The sequence below is a fragment of the Neodiprion pinetum genome, chromosome 2, assembly GCF_021155775.2.
Source record: "Neodiprion pinetum isolate iyNeoPine1 chromosome 2, iyNeoPine1.2, whole genome shotgun sequence".
Lineage (NCBI taxonomy): Eukaryota > Metazoa > Arthropoda > Insecta > Hymenoptera > Diprionidae > Neodiprion > Neodiprion pinetum.
This window is the reverse complement of record NC_060233.1, coordinates 43041487-43065233: the sequence shown is the minus strand read 5'-3', so window position 1 is coordinate 43065233 and position 23747 is coordinate 43041487. Positions and strand designations below refer to the sequence as shown.

The 23747-nt window shown below is 43.2% G+C and overlaps 1 protein-coding gene across 7 annotated transcripts in view; it reads left to right on the top strand.

Moving 5' to 3' along the window:
• The window catches only part of LOC124211840 (angiopoietin-2), a 69789-nt gene that overhangs the window by 39464 nt on the left and 6578 nt on the right, over window positions 1–23747 (top strand). For 4 of the 7 annotated variants that reach the window (XM_046611319.2, XM_046611317.2, XM_046611316.2 and 1 more), the window contains exons 3-7: window positions 11344–11621; window positions 11698–12218; window positions 12300–12562; window positions 12630–12924; window positions 17746–17877. In XM_046611319.2, coding sequence (XP_046467275.1) covers window positions 11344–11621; window positions 11698–12218; window positions 12300–12562; window positions 12630–12924; window positions 17746–17877 — 1489 coding nt within the window. The remainder of the gene's footprint in view (window positions 1–11343; window positions 11622–11697; window positions 12219–12299; window positions 12563–12629; window positions 12925–17745; window positions 17878–23747) is intronic. The other 3 variants (XM_046611322.2, XM_046611320.2, XM_046611321.2) reach the window with 3 other exon arrangements.

The window sequence follows — 23747 nt, the reverse complement described above, 5'->3', positions numbered from 1 at the left end:
ATTAGAGGGACATGCCCAGGTAGGTATCTGTTGTATCTTCACACCGCATCTCGTCCGCGAACGATCCCTAATGCGATAGATTTTCTCTATCGTGTCATATCGTATCTCAGGTGCCTATAATATATGCCGTGATTGTCTTCACTGAAAAATGTTTCATTGCAAGCGGTTACTGAACTTTCTAGAGTCGTTGTAAATGGAAAACGGGATCGGTTTAACCTACTGGGTGTCTCTCGAGACTCGGAATGTGAGATTCGAAATGTAAAGGAGAAACGGGTGTCCGCCGGTGAGAGATGCGGAACGAAGCTAATTAAAATTCGTACAAGAAGTACGCGAGAAGTAAAAACACAGGCGGAAAACATGAGGTTACGTACAAATTTGTTGGTTCGCCTAATTCATGCACCGCGGGATGCCAAGCATATATGCATAGTACGACATGTTCGGGTAAAAGGTTCTGCAACCTGTTTCGAACCAGCCGGCAGTCTTTTCACGTACCGCAAGTTTTGGAGCGGCGCCTGATATCCTTGAATACCGAGCGACACGAGAAGAGTTCCTGTCGGACCATAATTTTAGATACACGAATTACATCTCTGATCGATCCATTCGATTTGACGCGTTCGATGAAAAAGTCGTCAAATGTCAAGAAACAGGGCGAGGTCGACCGGAGTCGATCGTGTAAAAATTATTTAAATTGTCCTGAAATTCTCCCATCGCTGTCCTTCGGTTGAATTGTAAGATAACCACATTCTGCAACAAAAAAATTTACCATACACCTGTCGTGCTCGTCCGTCTGGCCGTATCCTTGTCTAACTACACAAGCAACCACCCATATATGCTTCACGGTGCATAAATTATTCTACATATCCGTTATCATCTTGTGACCGAGCTCTTTTTTCGCATAACCCACGTGCGTTGTTTCGGTACCCAATACAGCACCACGGTTGCATAACGTCTCGCCGCACGCTGTGGTGCCTTTCTGGACGTAAGTCACGAACATTCTCCAGGTTGGTACCGTCGTCCTTAGATGGATATTTGAGAAAAAGGTAACTTCCTCGTGCCAGCGAAAGTCTCGGGGCAAAATGTCGTCTTGCTGATGTAGCTTTGCCCGCATTTGGCCTAAAAAAGACATGACAAATTCGGTAGATCTTGATCTAGTGATGCATACTCAAGTTCTCACTTTGGGCAATACACTAGAATGAATCGTAATTTATACAAAATTAGACACGAAATCGTGGAGATGCGTTGATTTGCTCCTTAGATAGTTTGCGAAAATATCTACCGTGCATTTCAGCAGGGAATTAGAATCGTTCCGGGTCACAGGAATTGAGCCTTCGTCGTGCATGTTTGCTTCGAGCGCATGTACCTGATACCTGGAGTTTACTTTGCCGGGTAGACCACATAGTCCGCTAAAGTGTTGGCGGTTACCACTTAGCGACTTGAATACAATTCTGCAGACATTCACTTTTTCGCGGTTGTCGGTGATGCCGGTACAAAGTGACCAGCACAGCCTCTTAACACGAGCAATACCTTATTTTGCGATTACGTAACTGCTAACCTAGCGCTGCAAGCCTCCGGTGGTTCTTGGCTTGACGGATAGGTAAGCGTGCATGTTGGCACAGCCTTATAAGCACCGACACTTTTCGTTGCTGCGAAATTTGTTTTTATAAGTGAGAGACTTTTTCGCGCCTCTGAGGATCATAGTAGCTGCGGTAATAACGGCTTGTAAGAGACATTTTTCCACGCCGAGTCCGGTCCAGTTCTAATTGCACATTCGACCTTTGACGGGGATTTCTGCATTGCCGTATCGCATGTGGCCGAAAATTTTCATCCGCAAAGCGTCCCACCTTTCGAGTTCCCGTAAAGAAAGCAAAAAATCCGTATAACGTGCAGAGTGTTGTGTGGTTATTTGTTTGACCGCAAGAACCGCAAAAACACAAGGATCGTTCAATGGTCAAGTTTTCGGATATTTGATAGTCATAATACCCCGTACGATGGTGTACACGAGATGTGTATATTAGTACATTTTGCTGCGTATCTACACGGTCGCGAACATATGTTGGTAGATACTGATCTTTCATCCGGTATTTATGGTAGACACCGACTCCAAAGTCGCGACAACGTGTCCTATATGACTCGGAGGTAACATGGTCCTGTTCGTTCGTTCACCTCGTACATCGAATATCACGCAGCGGAGATTGTACTGACATAGGCTTTATAAATACAAGAAGATAGGATCACCGCTTTCTTTCGAGATCGCACGGACGAACTAACGACTAACGACTGGCTTACAGCCTCTGTCGCCAGATATTCTCCGTGGAGAATTAAAAAAAAAAGAGAAACCTAAAGAAATAGCTTAGCACTTCGAGCTGTGACACGGCTGTTGTATAGTACTCTTTACTTATGGATGACTTTTGGTCACTTGTCAAAACAATCATCTGGAATTTAGGATGAGCGATGACTAATGTCGAAACTAGTAATAACTAATTCGGGGTTATCCTTCGGTCGCTTTTGTGACCACAATAAGTGGTTAATATGGTCTTTGAAAATCATCATGTGCAAGAAAATTTTGTAGTACAGGAATAAATGTTGATATACATTTTCTTGCTTCGAATAAATTCCAATCCGTATCAGAATTGTCAAATACATTTTTCTTTTTAGCCTGATCATAGTTACAATCCAGATTCTATTCGCTATCTTCTATATGTTAAACTTTTTTTTCTACCTTATTTTTATCAGAATATAAATTATGCTCCACGAAAGGATTTTCACAGATATCGACCACAGTATGTGATTTTCAAACTCATTATTAGTTGGTTCAGCTATTCTGAGGATACAGATAATCGGGTGTACCTTATTTATTTTCATAACAGACTCTGCGAAAACCGGAGGGCATGCAAAATTTGCCGAAATAGTGAGACTGTGTTCAAATTTGACTATCAAAAATTTATCGGACTCATACGGAGACCACGGATGCAAAACTTATAGCTTTTCCATCAGATTGGAACCTGTCGCGTGACTTGGAATAATCGAATGCTGCAGTCTCAATAAAGCCGTATTTTTAGCCATTCAATTTTGATATGAAAAAGGTCAAGGATTAAATCATAAAAAGGATTGACATGACTCTCATATGCTGCTACTTCAACTATCGCTAATCTACTCTGAACACGAAATAGTACTCAAGCTGATTTTGACTCTCCATTCTTCTCCAAAATTTATGCCTATAGACTAAACGTCCGCATGAATTGATTAGTCGAGATTTTTCGAGGGTGGTCCGAATTTCAGCTTATATTTTAATGCGGTGAAAATTGCTACCCGACAAACCTTGACAATGAGCTGAAGGCGGTAAATCTCGTCCGGGAATTGCAAAACGTGGAGAACCGTTAAGCGGCTTGACCGTGACTCTCGTGGACGTGAGTTGATTCGGAATTTGAACTTGTGATTCGATTAAGGTCTGCAACGAATACGACGTACTCTTGCATTCGTTAATAGACTGCCCGTGATCGTAGTTAGGTTAAAGACACAACTGTCAGTGGAGCTGTGAATAAATAGTAAAGAGGCAAATATATCAACTTCGTTATCGACCTGCCTCACTGTATGGTGAACATCTCATTGTGATTCAAGGCCCCGAAAAAAATTAAGAGGTAAACAAACACTGATATTGGCTTACAATCGTGAGAAGGAAACCCTATATCTGTGGCCCAGATTGGTCCGGGAAACTTTTCCCTCAGAAATACCAACGGTCGTATAGTTTTCGCCTACATTCGGTGTTCCACATATCGAGCCATCGCGTATCGGTACGTGATTTTGGCAAATAAACGTTGGGTGTCAAGGAATTGATATGCATGGAAAGAAGCCGCACCAAAATCATACGTATGAAACTTTCCGAACGTTCGACGAGTCACGAAATTAGGACGAAGTCAGTGATGACTGTTGGGTCTTAAAACGCCTTTCCACAAACTAGGAACCACAGCATAAGAACCCACACGCTTGAATTGGCAAATTTGTAGAAAGTTAGACAATTGTCGAGTAGTTTTAAAATAGTAGAGGGCAAGCTCACTCAACGCTCACAAAGCTACGGGGCATAAAGCAGAGAAAGCGGCTTACAATCAGTTGAGAGCTAGGTAAAGAAGGTCTGGGTAAGCTCCCTCGTATGCACTCAGAATATGTGGCAAATTAACTACACTGAGTGTGAAGGTGTACTTACCCACGGCCAACCCTTTTGAGAACACTTGAACCGGAAGCGGACAAAAGAGGGATTTTTAAGAGAACGGTCGTGCCTTCAGCAACCGTTCCAACTTTCTTCACCATCTGTTACATCGTAATTCTACTAAATCCTGTCATCTTTGAAGTTTTGGTTTTAACAATATATTCCACTTATCAGCGTGATAGTTAGCTATTCTGAATAATTATTGCACTTGGACAATATCCTGATCAAAATGTCCAACCTACCGCGTGTGCTAGTAAGCCGAGGGCTTTGGCTATGGAGCTACGCTTTCTCAGTGTCAAGGCTGACGCTAACGAATTCATTACCTTAGCTCGCGGCTGTCACAACGTTAACAGTTGACGCAGCCTGACCCATACCACCGGGCCACGACTCAACCAAATAGAAATCATCACTACATCCTTCCTCGTAAACGATTCTCCATCACTCTATCACCGTATGGGGAACCGACTTCTGCACACCAAACGACAACTTTCATCGATCAATGCTCCACAAAACACACACCGCGTTATACCTGTATTGTAGGTATGTGACGCAATTATTAGCCATTGACGTGTAACAGTGAACAGTGCTACATTTAGCAAATAAGATTCGTTTGGATCAGCTGCAACTGCCAGTGTAATCGTGCACACGATCGTTTAGAGAGTGTTCAAACATCTCGTTGTAAACGTTACTTTATTATTGGGCAAGCGATGTCTCACCAATTCATTCATGCTTGTGGTACTGCACTACACGTTTATAGTCTTGTCAACGTCGTGCCGAAGACGATCAAAGCAGCTTCGACTCAACGGTTTTGTTTACAAAATCATTACCATTATCAATTTTTACTCTCTGAATATTATCAGCTTTCGATATTTAATCTACTACGAATATCGACAGGGGTAATCCCTGATTGGCATGCGCTGCTCTCTTAGTTAGGAAACTCTTTTGTCTTGGAGACCGAATCGAAGTATCTGGATCCGGTGGAACCTGGTAACGAGATTTTCAAGGACCGTCTACGCACACGCAAAGTGGCAAGAATAAGGCAATCGTGGGTTGACGGGAAAATTATTAGAACATTAAATGATAAGCCAACATCTTTAACGGTGGCAATTATCTGGAATTAAGACGACTGTTTAGAAATGGAATTGGATAATAAAAGGGTAAATTACTCTGACTACTCGTTATATCCGCGAGGGTACCAAACCCATACCTTAGGCGGCAGCTGTCGCTCCTCAGCAATAAACCTATTCGCACCTTTCTATGCCGGACCCGTGGGGCTCGTTTAATAGAGGTATTGATTCCGTAGTTAGCATCAATAAAGTAATTATACCGTTAAGCGTCATCGCTCCGGGCAAGCCTCAAGAGCACGCAGCCGTTTTCCTTCAGACTTTCAGTGTTTCGTACCTACTCTTGTGCGCAGAACGCAGAACAGTGCCGTGCCATGCAGATCTTTTCATCACGTCGGTACATGGGGGAAATGGGGAATCAGAGAATTGATAGGAACGATCATGGATCAGTTACATGGCATTGAAGATAGCCTCACGTGTATCAGTGTTACTAACGCGGTCACGAGGCAAATTATTGAGACATGAAGTCGCGAGATCTTCTCGCTCAGCTGTTGGCCCCAGAGGTCACTGTGGCCAAGCCACGAGGCCAGGGTGAAATCTCTTGCGGCCAATCCGGGCAACCTAATAACCTTAATTGTCTTACGATTGCAGTTGTAAAATTTACCGATAATCATACGAGTTGGGTAAACGTCGTGCACAAACTTGCCAGTGCTAGTTCATTTCCTTCCTCCCGGTAACGTACATTCCGTAACCCTAATTGGACAATCGGTCGTTGAGAATAAGATTGATTTGCCACTTCACACATTTTCATTGTTCAAGAGTAATGAGTTCTTTTACGATTTGAGCTCATACGTCGCGGGACATTTTTAAGACCTTACTAATAGCACTTCAATGATCATTCTGCGTGACAATCAAACTCTTTCACCGACCTTTCTACGTTCCACGTGGATGTATACATAAACAATCTAAGATGAAGACATATCGTATGTATCATCGATACACATCCAAATTAGTATGACTATTTTTTACCACTCGGCCGATTTATCTTTCGGTGAGAGATTGAAATAACGGAAGATACCTCGTCGATAGGAGAATGACCGCAAGCAACGAAGCTTCTGGCACAAAAATATTAAAAACGTACAGTATACATAGAATGATTGATACAGCGTCCGTGTATTTTACACGCATGTGTACGCGTAAGGCCCGCCATTCGTTTGCTGACCAAACGCAAAGGTTTGGGGACCCCCTGCTGGCACGACATCACGCGGGCCTCACACGCGCACATCATCTGACTGTCATAGTCCCCCTGTCGTAAACTGATATTAATTACGATTCGAAAGGTGAACGTTTGCATAGAGAGATTGATACATCACTCTTAATAGAATTCCGCAAATTGAACAGTTATAGCGAAATTTGTATGTAAGTCCTTCCTGATACCAATGCATGGATCTCATCGAGCAGCTGTTTGGTTAATTCATAAATTTCCACGGTGGACGGTAATGTTTTTTCTTTCTGTCGGTCAACCAATATTCCGACGTAACATGATAGTCTTGATCGTTATTTTAATCGAGTTTTTATTACCTGGTTCGATAAAACTGGGAGGGTGGGATCTTTCGCTATTTCTTTAATAATGAACAGTAAAAGTCGTTGCATCGAAATCGGTCGAACATCTACGTATGTGTAGACTCTAGAGTAGATGTTGCTTACCTCTGACATCTCGAATCGGTTACGTATCGGAACTCAATGGCCACATAATCAGCGTATCAACAGGTGTACCTCACACCAGATAAATTGTGCATTACGAAATACGAATTCGATGAATTTTAAACGATACCCAATAAACAGAGGCCAAATGTCAAATCCCGTGGGTAAGTTCGGTGTAAGTATAACCGCTCGGTAAATCGTCGACGAAGACTTTCTTTCCTTTTCAAATCGGATTCGATTAAGCCTCATACGTGTATAATAAAATATACCAGCTGCTGTTTCTCAATTCATTTATTGAGACATTGAGAAGAAGAAGAAAATGTGTTAATGAAAGACTGTTCACCATTCTTCAAACCTCGAAGTTTTGACACAGTGTTTGCTATCGTATAAATGCTCGTAGTGATATTGCACCAACCCGTGCAATCGCGAAAATTCTGAGGGTTGAATGATCGGAGTATTCGATCAGCACGTGGTAGCCACGCGGAGGTTTAGAAAGCGATGTGTAGCCAACAGTGCCGACTCTGTGGGGGGTACCCAACTCATCACGGCTAGTAATCGTTTAACAATTACTATGCAGGAACAGTAGTACTTTTTAAACAAGAAGTGTTTCAGGTGCGTGTCAATCGATGGTGTGAAAATTGAGTAGCTCAGGCGATCCGGCCGATTGCACAATCGTCTGACTAGATATACCGTGAAACGTTCGAGGTATTGGTCGAAACATTTATCGCCCACTGACTACATGCTTCCTTTGCGACAATCGTAAGCTTTTCATGCGTCACGAGCGCAGCGCGAGTGATTGCCAAACAAGGGGTTATCTTTCTAACGTTGGTTCGAAAGCTAAACAATTCGTACGCGATGCAGAGTAATGCTCATCCTTTGTATGCACCTATACTTGGATTGGGAGACGGGAAAGTTTAATTGTCCTCCGGGAACAAGAAACGCGTGACGTGTATATAAATGTGTACCATGGGTGCAACTTTGAATTATCCATGTTGCGTAACGTTTTTGCTTATACCAGAAGCTGCGGAATGCCTAGCAGGGTTTCCTATATTCACCGCTGTAACCGTTTGAAATTCCATCCGTAAGTAGCTACAGGATCCAGCTGTGAAACGAATAACCTCGGAGGGGTATTTAATTATTTGACCAATGGCTTTTTAACTCGGTTGTGTATAACTATACACCATTCTTCGTTACGTTTCGCGCTCGCGGCGCTAGAACGACTCACTAATCGATACAACGTCTGACGTATTTCCTTTTTTCACTTTATACAAACGATCAGATTGATCCAGCTGCAAACGCTGATACACTGTACTTGTGGTCGTAGTGTCGAGTTTTTCATCTCAATGTTTCTTAACTAGTTTTCCACAATTATAACAAGTGTCCGGCAAGCCGAAGTCGACTCTATCTTCGCATTAACGTAGTAAGTACGCGGATTCTGTACGCCACGTTGGTTGCAATTGTGCGCCGATTCGGGTCTGATCTCGTAAGATAAAAGTGAAAGTGTTAGGCGATGGCGCCGGATCTCTCTCTATGTCTCTCTCTCACTCCTTCTCTCTCTCTGTCTCTCTCTCTTTCCTTCTCACTCACTCTTTCTCCCCCCAACCTGTCGTGCTCTTTTGCTTTCCGTATTTCATTTTCTTCCATTATCGCTCCAACTCTCTCTCTCTCTCTCTCTCTCTCTCTCTCTCTCTCTCTCTCTCTCTCTCTCTCCCCTCACGTAAGTAGGACTACTCAAGTTTTTGCTACGCGACTTTTCTGAGTACACTCTGGTCTTCTTGGTCCTGTGGGATAGCAGCCCTTGTTTATTCAAAGTCTGTCTACCCATTAGGATGTAAACCAAGTAGCTACAAATTACGAATACAGGATAGAACAGGTTTGATGCAACACTTTGCCCAACTTCGCTTCTTTCATGATCGCCATCATCTCCCCGCCAACTGTTACCTAGGATATCAAGCCGTGTATTGACCTACCGTTTGTCGTTCATCTCGACTAACTAGACGCACCCGGAATCAACAGTGCTCAGCCCAAGGTGAACCAACCATTTCGAAACATTAAGTTTGACCATTTACGCAGCGTTACTCTCATAACCGTAATTGTGTCTTTCGGTGCGCTTCTCGTGTTCTTGGCTTCCTTTTTGACTCTAGATTTGCTAGCCGAGGATCTAATGCGCGAAAGAATAGGTAAGCCTTGACCTGCGGCAGATATCACCAAGGTATAAATAAACAATTAATGTACGTCACTTTTATCACTCGTTTTCTATTTCTCTTTATGTATTTTTTCTTATTATACGATCGTAACAAAATTTCCGAAATGTCTGTCTTGATTAAAATTCATAATCAGTTCTGCAGTTGAAAATTTGAGAAGATACAGCTTTAACATGTCCATCAACATGCTCCTATCATTCATACCTTTCAACATCTGTAACGCTTCGGTTCGCGTGCCTGAAATCACAGAAATGTCGATAGAGTAAAAAGGAAAGACAAAAAATAACGCCTGAATACGAAATGCATCGAGAGTAAAAATAATGATAAACGTTATAAGCACTTGCGGAATGTTCATTTTTCCTGATCGCGCTTCAACACGATTCGACCACATTTCAACAGCTGAGTGGGTAACAAACTTTCACGAATGAAGACATTAACTGGTAAATAGTGCAGCTATTAATTCGATTCGGCGTGAAACGTTCATCTTTCGATCAACAGACAAACGGGCCTGTGTCTCTTAAAAAGGAGAATTTCATCAAGTTCTTCGAACTGCCCGTGGGAAGCGTTAGCTGGTCAGCGATCAAAGGATATTAATTGTCATCGTCAGCCATTAATACGAGCAAGCGTAAGCGACTCACCGTCTTAATCAAATATTTTTTCGCTATTCTTCCTGCTCAGCCCAGGTGGCTAGTTTGAATCTTTTACGTCATTTGCTTGAAAAGTTTTTTTTTCATCGCTGACAGCGAGTTCCTGTCTGGGATCGGCGACACTTGAAGTGTCATTCTTCACCGTCCTAAGAAGTCGGTCTCGAATGTCTCGATAATTATGTTGAAACCATAGCGGCTTTAGAACGACTCTGTTTACCCCGTAAGGCAGGCTACTGCAATCCAGCATTCACACGCGTATACCGGAAATAAACGTGACAGCAGGTGCCGGTAGAGAACTGGCTTTATTTCTTCCAACGATTTCTAACGATTGACACCAGACACTAACACGATGGATCACTGGACCCGATTCACCATCAGCCGCGAAGGCAAGAAGCGATCACATAACGTACCTTACTCTAAGCCCTACATTCTTACAATTAGATTCGAAAAAAGGACGAAGTGCTTTTACCCCTTGACAGCGCTCGTACACGCCAATTGGTTAGTCAACGCACGGTCACGTGCAATCGTTCAGTAGTATACCGAAAGATGCTCGTACACTGCATCAACGTTCCCACAGAGTCATTCATACAAAATACCTTACCGCTACAAGCTCACGTGGTGGCTGGTGTGCGTCTTTTTCTTCTTTCACTTGCGTCGCCGCGTCGGCTGAGTCGCGATAATACTCCAGTTTAAAACGGGACTGGTCTACCTACTGGCCAGGGTGTTAGGTAATAAAAAAATTTCTCTTTCAATCTGTTGAATGCAGGCCCGCCCGTATGGAAACTCTTCTTATAAGCCTCGCTTCTATCGATCTATTTCCCTCGACACTGTCATGCTAGTCCTCGAAAGATCGAGGTTTCCCTCGATACTTAATACGCATAGTTCAGCCAAGAGTTTATTCAAAATCGGGCCATCTTGGTGTAGGTCAATAAGTCGGTGTTATTTGTAATCAGGTTCCATTAGCCATCGCTAGGGTTTGGAATATTTGTTTTTATTCACTTTTATATGACTATCATTATTTTCCCCTTACGTCGCGTCGCGCATGTGGAATTATCTCTGCACGTAACGATCAGTCTTGTGAGCACATTTTCAAACGCAACCGACGATGTCGAATTGTTGACCATTTTCCCCCAACTTTTAATTGCTTCGGAAAGTAGATTCGCACCGGCGTTAAACCAGTCGTGAAATAGTTGCATCCCGCGTCCAGGAATCGGTCTGCACGATGCCCGCAGCATCGGTAGCGAGAAATGTCTCTCGTAAACGGTCTGAAAGTGAAACTAACGCACACGCAATGAAGCTATACCCTAGAATAATGCTTGTGTAGGTACCAATGATAAAATGTTCCCCGATAAGCGAACCACACCCGTCTTTCTATTCCCGTTGCTGCATTTCATCGTTGGTATTTGAATTACTTCCTGAAAAGTGAAGAATTTCTCACACTGGTCATAGTTTCCCGACATACCAGACAACCACACAAGTATTATGATAATTATGTTCTTCTTATTTTTTTCCCCCGTCAGGGAACAGTACCTCTTCAATGTTTTCGAAGTGATTGTCTCCACCCTCGAATCAAAGCTACAGAGGATAGAAAACCTCGACAAGGCGGTGGAACACCTCATGAGAAGGGTTGAGGCTCTTGACTCGCGGGTGAACGACAACATTGATAAGACAGACGCGGTTATTTCAAAACTGGGGACCTTAGATCTGAAGCTATTTCACGCTCAGCACGCTGGTTTTCCGCAAGAAGCGGTGGTCGAATCTCGGACAGCGGAGAGCAGGAGCAGCGTCGACCACGCCGGTAAGTCGAGTGGAATTTGGCAGGCTTTTGCAGTTCCGAATCACTGGTCACCTAACGTAAAGTAAGAATTTTGCAGCTCCGACAATCCGCGTCATTCATCACGATGACCCGTCACCGGAATCTCTTGGGGAGAAGCTTTTGTCGCTCGATCAAAAGGTTTCGGATATCGACGAGAAACTCGTCGTACTGAAGAACCAGTTGGACAACAATTTCGTCCCAGCGGACGACATAAACGCCGAAGCCAGCGAGAAGAAGCCGATAAGCATGAACGTTATCGAGATAACCAAGGCTCTGAACAACGAAGTGATGAATCACGTTTCCGTCGAGATCGAGAATCTGCGGCAGGCGACCAGCAGCATGGACCGAAAGCTTCAATTCCACATGAACGTTGTCTCGGACAACCTCGGCGCCGTTTACACCATGATACGCGACGTCCACGAGGCGATAGTCGACAAAGACACGCCCGTAAACGTTACCACGACGCAGCCTCCCCCGAAGCAGAGCAAGATCGACAGGATCGTTGAACAGATGCACCCGATGCTCACGGTCTCCGAAAAGATGGACGAAGTTTGGGACGTTGTGGTGAGCAAAGAAAAAGTGACGTTAACAATTTGATTTCTAACTTTCCATTATTCTGAAACACGCATCCACTTACTCAAGCTCGTAATTTTCTGTCAGGTTGGCACCAAGAGCTCCGTGGACGACCTCGTTCCCAAGTCGGACGAGCTCTTGACGCAGACTCAGCGCCAGGAGAGAGCCATAAGCGAAATTCACGCCGACCTGAGGTCGAAGACTAATAAGATAATCGAGAACCTGGAAGGTGTCGAGAGCAGGCTCAAGAAGCAGGAGGACGACGTCGCCACTTTGGCCCAGAGACCGGTGCCGGCTGAACTTCTACTTGACCCAACGATCGACAGGCTCGTCGAGTACGACCCGAGCAGGTTGGTAAAATAGTTGGAACGAAACGGTTACGATTAGCCAATGTATTGTAGGTAAATCTTGGTCAAGCTCCTCGCATTCGATTCACAGGTACGTCGGAATACCCGAAGAGCTTCCAACCGAAACGCCGATGAACGCTTTCGTCACGACGACAATGCCACCCGCGACGACGACGACTCTTTCCTCCGTCGCGCCCCCGTCCAGCAGCCAAACCATCCTCGTAACGACCCCGACGACGCCCTCCTCGAGCCAGAGACCAGCCACTCGTAACAGAGGAGTCATTTTCCCGAGCGTCAAGAACAAGCCGAGCCCTGCCAACTCAACGTTCACATCCGATATCCTCGCCAACTTCAAAGACATCAAGGTAAAATCGTCATCGTCATCGATGATTCGGTTGATTTCAAGTTTTTCGTCGGCTATTACGTTTGAGGTCAGGGCGGAAATTTCACCGATCGTTACGGCTGCGGAACATTGCATCTTCGTAATGAGAAGATTTATTTACATTAAAAGTTTTTTGGTCGATAGTTCCTACCACAGTCGGTGTCAATTTAGAGATCCGTTTAATCATTCCGCTAATGAATTTATTACGCTACGATGATGCAGATCGATTTATGGCAGGTTTCTGAAACTCGAAGAGTGAAGGAAAAAAATTCTACTCTGTCGGTAATTGCGTAAAATCAATCGATCGCTTGCAGGAACTGTATAGCCGAAATACTAGCAAGTCACAACGTAGCCACCCCTGATTCTGAAACTGACGATCAATAAATCGGTCTAAGTAAGTTCGATTGGAATAGAAGGGAAAATGTATTACATAAGAAAGTCTTAGCACTGCGCGTTGTATGTACGAGGCCGAGTTTGTAAACGATCGGTTCGAACGCATCAAACCTTCCACACGAGAAGATGAGCCATCGCAATGTAGCAGGTATTAATTTGCTCGCCGATCCAATGACGGCTATCAGCCGTAACTCACCTTCCTCGCCATCGCTGTATCCACTTGTCATTAACTCCCTTCTACGTCGCTCTGAGATATCGTTCCGTATGCCAGTCTGCTCCCGAAAATACCACCGTGACGTGAATCACAGGAAGCAGAGACCACACGCGAACTGCGATACTAATATCCGTCGACGGTTGGCCCAGCCAAAAACAAAGCCAACGCGTCTCGATCCATTCTGGTATCGAAGTCATGCTTGCAAACAGTCTTCGTATGAGCGATTTCTCGGCTGAAAGGAGAGCTGTGTAATCCTACAATTGAAATTATAACGAGTTTATAATATCGTGAATATCCGGCTAAATGTGCTCAAGTTTTTCTTCGCATCATTCGTTGTCCTGTTATCAATCGCTTTGAGGAATTTTTTGACTTCGAATCGATGTCTCCGGGTACGTGCAATAATGGCTAAGCCGCGCTAAGTTCGTTTCATGAAATCTATATCCGTCCGCGTAAGGTGAAAGCGACAAGTGTCGACAATCCGTATCCCTAAAGTCGTTTGCCGTGACCAGGTGATTACTATTTCAATTATTGCTGGATTTTTGCCAATCGTTGTTCAGTTTTTACCTAGAGCCAAAGGCCACCCCGAGGCACATTGTTGTCCCCGCAGGCTTTGCGCAAGGACAAAAACTTGTACTGCCACCGTCGTTTATGCCGCTGCGTTGCAATCTCGTCGCTTTAACGAGCTGCCGTATTTTCGCCACACGTTTCCCGAGCTGCAGGTATTACACCGTAAACTCTGATATTTTTACCGACCAGATAATACTTACCGTAGCCGGTGCGTGCTTGTACCTGTAACATGAACGGCCATTTATATCGGCTGCCAATTTAGGATTTCCCAATCACAGGGATACGCCTGTATAACGCTATTTCAAGAGCTCGGCTCGATGGTTCACCATTTCTTACTTCAAGCAGTGTCGGTCAGAACTGAGGACCGCTACTAATTGTTCAATTTTTTTTTTTTGTTTTGTTTACTCTCCATTATGCAGGCAGCCGGACCATCGCTCGGCCACTCACGGCGAATGTTGTACGAAACTGAAATAAATCGAAGAGCAAGTGAGTTTGAATAAAAGTGTCTCCGTATGTTGATTAATAAATGTACGTAACTACGGCTCATCTTCTGGGTCCTCTGACCTTGAGCCAGAGTAGAAGCACGCGTAACTTCCGGCACCACGTCGCACATTTGACGCGCGTATCAAGTGCGGTGTTGCTCTCGACTGTATTTCGTAATGTTCCATCCATGTGTGTGGATCTGTACCTGTACCGAAAAACTCGAACGAACGAGTCTATCATTCCTGCGCACGTACCTTATACATGTAATATAATTTCGGGTCTCGGATACTTTCAACACCGGCATGATGATCGTTCTGCACCGCGTTGCAATTCATGTAATACCGATAGACAGCTGTCGAATTTTCGTGATCCATGAGTGCTCGGCTTCGTTCAACAGAAAACTATTACGCATGTGTAAACGAGAATTAGACTCGGGATGATTGAAGCAGCACGTGGCGCGTTTAAGCTGCAGCATGGATCGTGATTTAACATATTATATACCCAGTATCAAGCCACGAGATCTGGTTGCGCCTGTCAGTCCTCCGATCCATTTCTTGAATAAAGTTTAATCCCTGATCCCATTATTTACACGACCTTTAAAGAGTCACTTGATTTCACCGTCGTATTAATTTTCCCTCTAGTCGATGCAGGGAAAACGATACGCGAGTGAAAATACGTCTCTCAATCGAATTGCAATCGTTTCACCTGACACGTTTTCGGTGTTCGTCGCATACCGAATTCAGAGAGAAGTTCATACCTTGGGATTTTCAACAAATAACATATAACTACAGCGCGGTAAAGCAATTAAAACAGTTCCACTCTACGATAAATTGGCTGGTCAAACAAGAAGTAGAAAGTTTTTTTTTTTTCATCCTACTCCCCACCCTTTTCCGGTGAAAAGAATTATACTATAGGATTTCTACGACTTATATCATCGTCTCGACAGACGTGATGGACTGCGTAAATATAAAACCATAGGCATCTGGTATAAGATACGGAAAGCAGTACAGGATTTATGCTTGTAATGTTTGAAAAACTGAACTCTTGCAATTCAAGTTTGTCCACACTATATGTTCGCAGGTATTCACAATGAAATGTAATTTTGAAGCGCACGCGGTGGTGAGGCTCATGATTGAGGAGAACAGTTGCGAAATAATTCACTGTAGCTGCCCCCACATATTGCATTGCATTGTACGCGGCACGTACGTCCCTGATCTAAATCGTATCAGCTCCTCTCGATTATCGCACGCAAAGCAAACAATTTCCAGAGAACAATGACGACCGGTTCTACTTGCACGGTCGGATGCTACGGAAAACATAGAATGTAGACGCTAATTACCTATTGAGTTTTATGCGCGAAACGTATTCGTTTGGCGTGAATTTTCGCACCGAAACACGTACCTAGGCGATTTAACACGGATCATTCGACCCCTATTGCCCGACGGACGATAAGGAAGTTGGTTCCGTATTCTTTCGTCGTTAACTCCATGGCGTGAAAATTCCACAGTACTGCGGTAGAAACGCGTTGTTCGTGTCCAGCACCGGCGTTTAAGTCTAACTCCTGAGCGAAGTATGAAATTGATGGTAACGATTCGGTGGATTGCTCACCCGGCGTGAACGCCGATCAAGCTCATGGCGTGTAATGCGATAAGCATGATTCGCCGGTGTACAACTCGCGGTGAATAACGGATGGCAATGAAATGTCTGTGGCTAATCCACATTGTACGGGCACCGATGCATTGCCCACATTTTAACCGAAAAAATACTCCTTTACGCTCTAACGACGCGTGAACGTGAAATAGAAATAGAAATTTTGCCCGAGGTGAGGCATAAATAGAATTTCTTCTTTTCGTCGTTTTGACCACTTCCCACACACGCATCTGTCATAATAGCAGTCGCAAACGTCTCGAGGCACATTAATAATTAATTATCAATCATTAATAAGAGACGAGTCGGGAAAGGCGGATCTGAACGGCCTTACTCCTGCCTCTCTCCATTGTAGAATTGCCTCGGATCCGGTGGCTGCAGGATTCGATTAACACAATGTGACCGCGATATCTGAGTACCCAATCAATGTAAATTGGTAGGAAACCAGCTCGGGAGCACCGCCCTGAAGCCGGGCACGCGTATTTCGTAAATACTCACCTACCGACAGACGTAACTACCAAAATTGCAGACTAGCTTAGCTGCTACCCTATAATTTAATCCCGCGTTTCGCTATCGGCAATTTATTCCGATCCGCGCGCTTCCAGATAAAAGATCGTTTCTCATAGGTTCCAATCAAGTGAAGACCGAAGACGGCTCGTCGATATAGAAACTCCGTTGTACTTTGTCTTTCCTCGAAATATTTTCGACACCTCCTCCCACCGACAGGGCGTGACGACGACGATAATTGGTACGATGCTGAATATTCAATCTTGCGATAGGCTATGGCTTTCCTGTCGCCGCCGATGACCGTTCCGAACACGTGAGACGTATGTTCATGGTAGGTACGAGATACAATGTCCAGTCTCTAGAAACACGAAGGATTCCACAGTACAAGTCCTACGAAATATTTTTTCGTTAATTTTTTTTATTCCTCCCAGGCAGATAGTCGAGCATTTCTCCTGTCACCTGTCACTCGTATTGAATGTCATTGCGGTTGTAGCCGAGTAACGGAGGTCCGTTTACGCGTCGGCGAACCGCCGGGAGTCCGCCGCAGACTCCGACAAGTTTGCTTGTTACACCGTATTGAGTTTTTTCTTCCGTAGGTAAAATTTCTTTTCATGGAAAATTGCGCGGCACGTTGAGATCTCTCGATCCTTCGATCGGAAACCACGGCAAGGAAAGATGCCGATTAACTCGATTCCACACTGATTCGGTCACGATCGATAAACGGGATGCAGCTAAAGTACTGTGGGACCCGATGCAGCCTAGATTCGATGCCGCGTAGTGTCGCAATTACGAATATAGATGAACCGGGTTCAGACGATCTTTCCATAATTTCATTTTTCATTACGCCGTAGTGATCGGCGCCAATTCTCATCGCTCACTTTCTACTCGCAATACCTTATTACACGATTAAGTGCACGTTGCGTGCATCACAACGCGCATTTAAACTGTTCTGTAAACGTTATCCTGCATAATGAATTTCATCCGATTCCACAGGGCTATTCTTGCGTCGATCTCCTCAACGCTGGAATGAGGGACAGCGGCGTTTACTACCTTCAAATCCGAGGTACAACCTACTGGTTCCTCAAGGTATACTGTGAACAGGAACTCGCCGATGGAGGCTGGACGGTGAGTGCCGAATTTCCCACCGTAGATATCCTGTTTAATCATGATTACTGTTGCATTGTTGTTCTTTTCTTTCGTACGTGGATAATTTATCACTATCACTTCGCTTAAGTTGTAGCGTGAGGAAATTTAGCAAGAATCGTGGATGTCGGAAAATTATAACGTAGGTATCGTCACCAATTACCTCACTCCAAGTGCGGGTTTAAATTGATTGCGGAAATTTCACCACGCCGCATGATCGACGTGCGGTTTTAATTTTTCCCTCATTTATTTTCTTTATGCACGGATCGACAAATTGTGAGTAAAAGCTGTGACTATGATAATACCTTGCGGTTCTTGGTATAGAAATTTTCCTCAGCCGTATCCTATTACTTAGGTACTATTCCATTTGACCAGCAATTCCACAAACATTTCTTGTACCTGCAGAGCAATGTGACCGAAGACTTAACTGCTGGGGTTAAACTGTAATTCGTGTAACACACCGTTTCTTATACCTTTCACACCTATAACGGTGATGTTTTCTGATTCAAGTTTTTTACGGCCAACTTTTTATATCCTCTTCCACTTATTTTCTCCTTCGTGAAATGCAAGAGCCATTTTTATCGATATCATCCTGCACGCTATGTAACGTTATAGTCGTCCAGGCATATCTATAATAACTACCTAAATACTAATGAAAAATGATCACCATATCATTTGCTCGAGCGAGATCGTGAATTTCATTGCTCGGTTATATAAATACATCGATCTATCTTAGTCGAACTCACAATTAGAACCAGCAATATTTTTTTGCTTCTCGCCTTTCGCCTTACTTATTTTCGACCAGTGTACCGCCGGTATATATATACATATGTATGTATATACACACACATATATATACACAATCACTCGGTAACATTGTACACATTTCTTTACGATTATTCAATTCAATCCAGTGATTTTCACCGGTAGATTATTGCTTATATTCTGAATTCATAAACAACCGAACAGCCGAGTAGTAAAATTTTTCCATCATTAAAATTTCCCATAATATTTTTTTGCTGCCGATTTTACGTACAATTGGATCACGTGCAGTAGAAGCTGTGAAATTTACGTCGTACTTGTACAGCAAGAATCGTCTAGCTAATCATCTGCATGCATGCGAATTTTCCGAATAAGGCACGAACCCGCGTACATATTTCCCTACGGTCGGACTCATTACGGCCGGGGTTATAACCACCGCGAAATTTTCTCCTGCAATATTCTCTGCTCCCTGCAGTGGCTGCACAGGTATGCACACATTCTGTAACCTACGTAACACGTTCATACTACATTTTAACGTCCTGATACAATTTTATTACGTATATAGATGAATGGGAGAAACATGCAATTCCGCACTTTTTATATTTCATTGTTCTCCTCTCTCTCTGCCCCTCGCTCTCGCTCTCGCTCTTTCTCTCTTTCAGACAACTTTCCTCCGAGTTATTTGTTTCTTTATTTGTCTCACTTTTTTTCGTTCTTTCTTTCATTACACGCTTGCGCAACTGCCGGTTTATTGGTGTACACGCCTATGTAACGTAATCACACGTGTGCCGTGTCCGCGAATGCTTATCCGGCGTGTGAATTCTATCAGTGCAAGGACACAGCTGCTGGCTCTTATGTGTTATAAGATACGTAATGCATGTGTACGTGTGGCCTTACATAATCGGACCGATTATTTCAAATGGATCGGAAATTATCATTCATCAACTGCTGCAACAATTAGGTTGTGTCCGAAAGTGAGACCTTGGCCTCAGGCAGGCAGCAAGATAAAAAACAGAAAAGTACAAATAATACGGAGTGAAGTGAAAATAAACGATGAATTACAAAACGAGTGCCGCGCTATGTATGCTATATATTGATAGATCACGCTGGTAGATCGAGTGTTGCGGTTGTTATATCCCGCAGTAAGCCTAAATCTATATTATACTGCACGTCCGACTATCTATATGCACCAAATGAACTAATTGTAAGCTGCAGCGAAATTAATTACTAGACGGACCGGAGAAAGAAAATGGTATACATGTAAGCTGTGACAGACGCGTGTTACATGTGTTATAAAATTATACCAATGCTATGTTGAAAACTGTAAAAAAATTTATTTATTTACGACCATCGTGCGAAGTTTCAATTTTCTCACAGCATTATAAATCGACACCTTTCATGCAGTCGCCAATCGTAGGCGTACACGGTTAGAAAAAAAATGTCCCTGCAGATCCACGAATATTTTCGGGTTGATTTAACCATTTTTTTTTATTTATTACTCACTGAAAGACAAAATACAAATTTACAAATTAAATGTTGATGTGGCAATTAAAATGTAAAAATTACAAAAACTTGCGTCATATCTACTAACAAAAATTCAACAAACAACACCAATATAAAGTGAATTTGTAGAGACATTATGTTTAGTTAAATTTTTTTAACAGTTTATAAAAATATTTCAACGAAGTCATGTCTATATAGATGAAAAATATATCGACTTATTTTATTCGTGCTCAAGCGAAGCGTGTAATTAAATTGTAGTTCTTGTTCCAATAATCGCCCCGTTCCCTATAATTCACTATCCTCTTTTTCGTTCACCGCGTGCGATATGTAATGCAGGGTGAAGAAAAACGAAGTGGGAAAAAAAAAATGCCCACGGTACAGCAAGCGAAAGTAACGCGATTTCAAACGATTATCGGTTCGTTGGTGGTGACAGGTGAAACATGAAGTTGTAAAAAAAGGTCTTTGAAGCTGACGGACCTCTGGGTCATCATCCTCTTGCCCTACGGGTGATATTCCGACGTTTCTTTTCTCATTCCTTTTTTACCTCCCCATCGACAACTTCATCCGCGATTCACGTCCCTGCAGCTTCGTATTTCAGTCGTAGATGGATGGTCCGTAGTTATTCACGGTGGCTGAACGAATCGCTCTTTTCGTCGGAGACGAACAAATGAGGTTTAGGCTAAAGAAATACAACATTCTCGATACAGTTATTCAACGATACACGTATATTAGTATAGTATAGTATACGTACATTAGACTGTACGAAAAAATACACTATTTTTTTTTCTTCAAAATTCAAGTCGGAAATGTTGTTCGAAATGAGGAAAAAATTATGCTGTCCAATTTTCGAGTCCTTATATTAATATTTCGAGGTACCTCGTCGCAATTTTTGTATTTCCCATTGAAATAACGTTGAAATAAAAAAGTTTTTTTTTTTGCAACTTTGGATCCTTGTAAGTCGTCAACACATCAGTGTACCGATAAAACCTGCACGTATTATTGTAGGAAATTGAACGCTCTACAAAAAAGGTCTTGCATCATTTGATGATAAATCTACTCTTTCAAAAGTTATTTAAGGTCCTTTGATGGTTCGATATGCATGTTTTTCCATCAATTGTAACACGTTACGTCTGCACTACATAGCCGCATGCTTGTACACATGACACATACGATATGCCCACATATACCGAATGAAAATTATCATGGCGTAACAATTGTTATCTCGTTCGCTTTCTCCGGCGCGCGTCTGCGATTGCGGTAAGAATTTTTAAATAGGTGTAATACATCAGGCACATAACGCGCGGTGCAGGATGACAATTTAATGCAACTCTCACAATTCAAGACCCTGGGGATATACAGCCGAAGGTTTTGTGCCCGCGCGTTCGTATATAATAAGTTTGTTTGCTCTAACAAGGTGTAACGACCGGGGGTAAAAAAATTGGTGAGCTTTCCTTCCTGTACGGCATCGGACTATCGGACTAGCCATCCATAGAAATTTAGCTCCGGCTTGATCACGCTGAATCGTTAAGCGTAGAAAATGCGCCACTGGGTGGTACCTACCATCATGCAAAACACGTGATAAATAGGAATCGATTGAGGTGGATGTTTCTTGCGCACGTCTTTACTGCAAATACCCTGATTTCACTCGATTAATTTCTCTCCGCGTTGCCGAAGGAAAAGCCGAACTCCACGAAACTTGCACGGTGCAGTCGTTATTGACTTATAAATCGTCGGACCGTTGTCATTTGCCAATTTCAGTCGCATAAGCGCTGCTTAGCAATATCAAGTAGTTATATATTATTTTCGAGTAATTAAACACCTCACACACGTAACCCGCGCTCCATTGCAGCTGACTTTCCCTTCAATTTGCAATAGGCCCTCGAGGAACGTGCAAAACAAATTAAGTTGCGGAGTTAGGAAACGCGGGGCTTCGTGTGCGGTGCACGAAGTGTTAATGCATTCTCCCCGCAAAACCACAAATTCATGAGCGAGCGATCTGAAAAAGGGTCTAGTCCACTCCATCTCATCGACTCTGACCAACTTTCGTTGGTTCACTGAATTTCCTGCAACGTTGCGTCATTTGCAAACCATGCGGTAAAAGTCAAAGATCAGTTTCTGCAGTCCGTTACAGCTGCATGTTACGTGCACCTTACACACATCGCGAAGTCAGAGAAATTGCACCTTGCCACGAAGCTTGGCATTTCGTTTCAACGACGTGCAATTATATTCCCGTTATACTCTAATTGGACGAACGCACACCGATTTTCTCGTACCGTGTCATCGCATTATCCGTGAATCAATTGAATTCGAGATATTTAATTTAACATTTGTTTCCAATTTTTCGTGCAGCCAAATTACATTCCCGAGAAACAATTGGAAAGTACGTATTATACCTAGTTCTTAAATTGTACAGCTCCTGCATTCGAACAATCTCCTCACAAATTTCTGTCTCGCAGGTGCGTTTTATATAAAGTATCGAATGAAAACGCGATAGGATCTATATAATAACGAGCAAATACAAGCCGGAGACTAGCGGCCATAGATTACGATCATCACCTTGTACACGGTGTAGTTACAATGGATGAAATTGTTCTCCCTAAGACCCCCAAAGTGTGTATTATCGCCTTGAAATAAAATTTGACGTCCGAATCTAGATCGGCATCTACAAACCTGGCAGTTCTATAGGCATTCGCACGGCAATGACAGGTGCAAATTTGTATGGTGAATTATACGTCTCTTTTTGCCCTTAAGCGGGAACCTGAGGCTGTTGATATCAACGTCGTATACGAACCAATTTTGCACTACCTAGGGTGATTCTGACTTCGTATCTCTGTGGTAATTAGCTCCGATCTGGTGGCGAAAAGGGGCCGATTGAGTCGATTAGTGACCAGTAAATAACTTCGGCTTCTGACGCAATGCCAATTACAACTCTATCTCAAGGTAATTGCAAGAGCTCCACTAAATCTCGCCCTGTCCCGACTTTATAAGTTTGATGACAGAATTTTTCTCTCCGTGTTTCATAACATTTTTTCATTCGCCGCTACTTACTCGCTGCTCATTCGTACAATTGATCAATTTCCTATTTCCAAAGCTCAGGGACGACGTTACGTCTAATCAATTCGTACGCGTTTTGTCGCGTCGAAGTATTTAAGCGGATTTTAATGGAGCATAAAGGCACGATGAAGGCTATGGAGATTGATAATTAGCTGTAAATATAAACCCGTAACCGGGTATAGGACCATAAAACTCTGCATTTAATTTAGGTGTCGGTTATGAATTTTGATCAGTTTCGTGCCAGATTCGAGCCGTCGTCGATGGCATCATTTGCTTAACATACGAGATGTATAGTTTACGATCCGTCCTACTATTAACCAATTATAAGCCATTTTGTAAGAATTACAAGAACTGGACTGGGGTTCATGGTCGTAAACAGATAGTGAAAGGTTCTACATTTTATTTTATATACAACGTAATGGATGCCTATCATATCCGTGATTCGCGATACAGTTTGTGGCTGTACACCGGCCGTACGCTACACTCGACTTACATCCGATCGAGCAACGATAATAAATGCACGGAACCTGTGA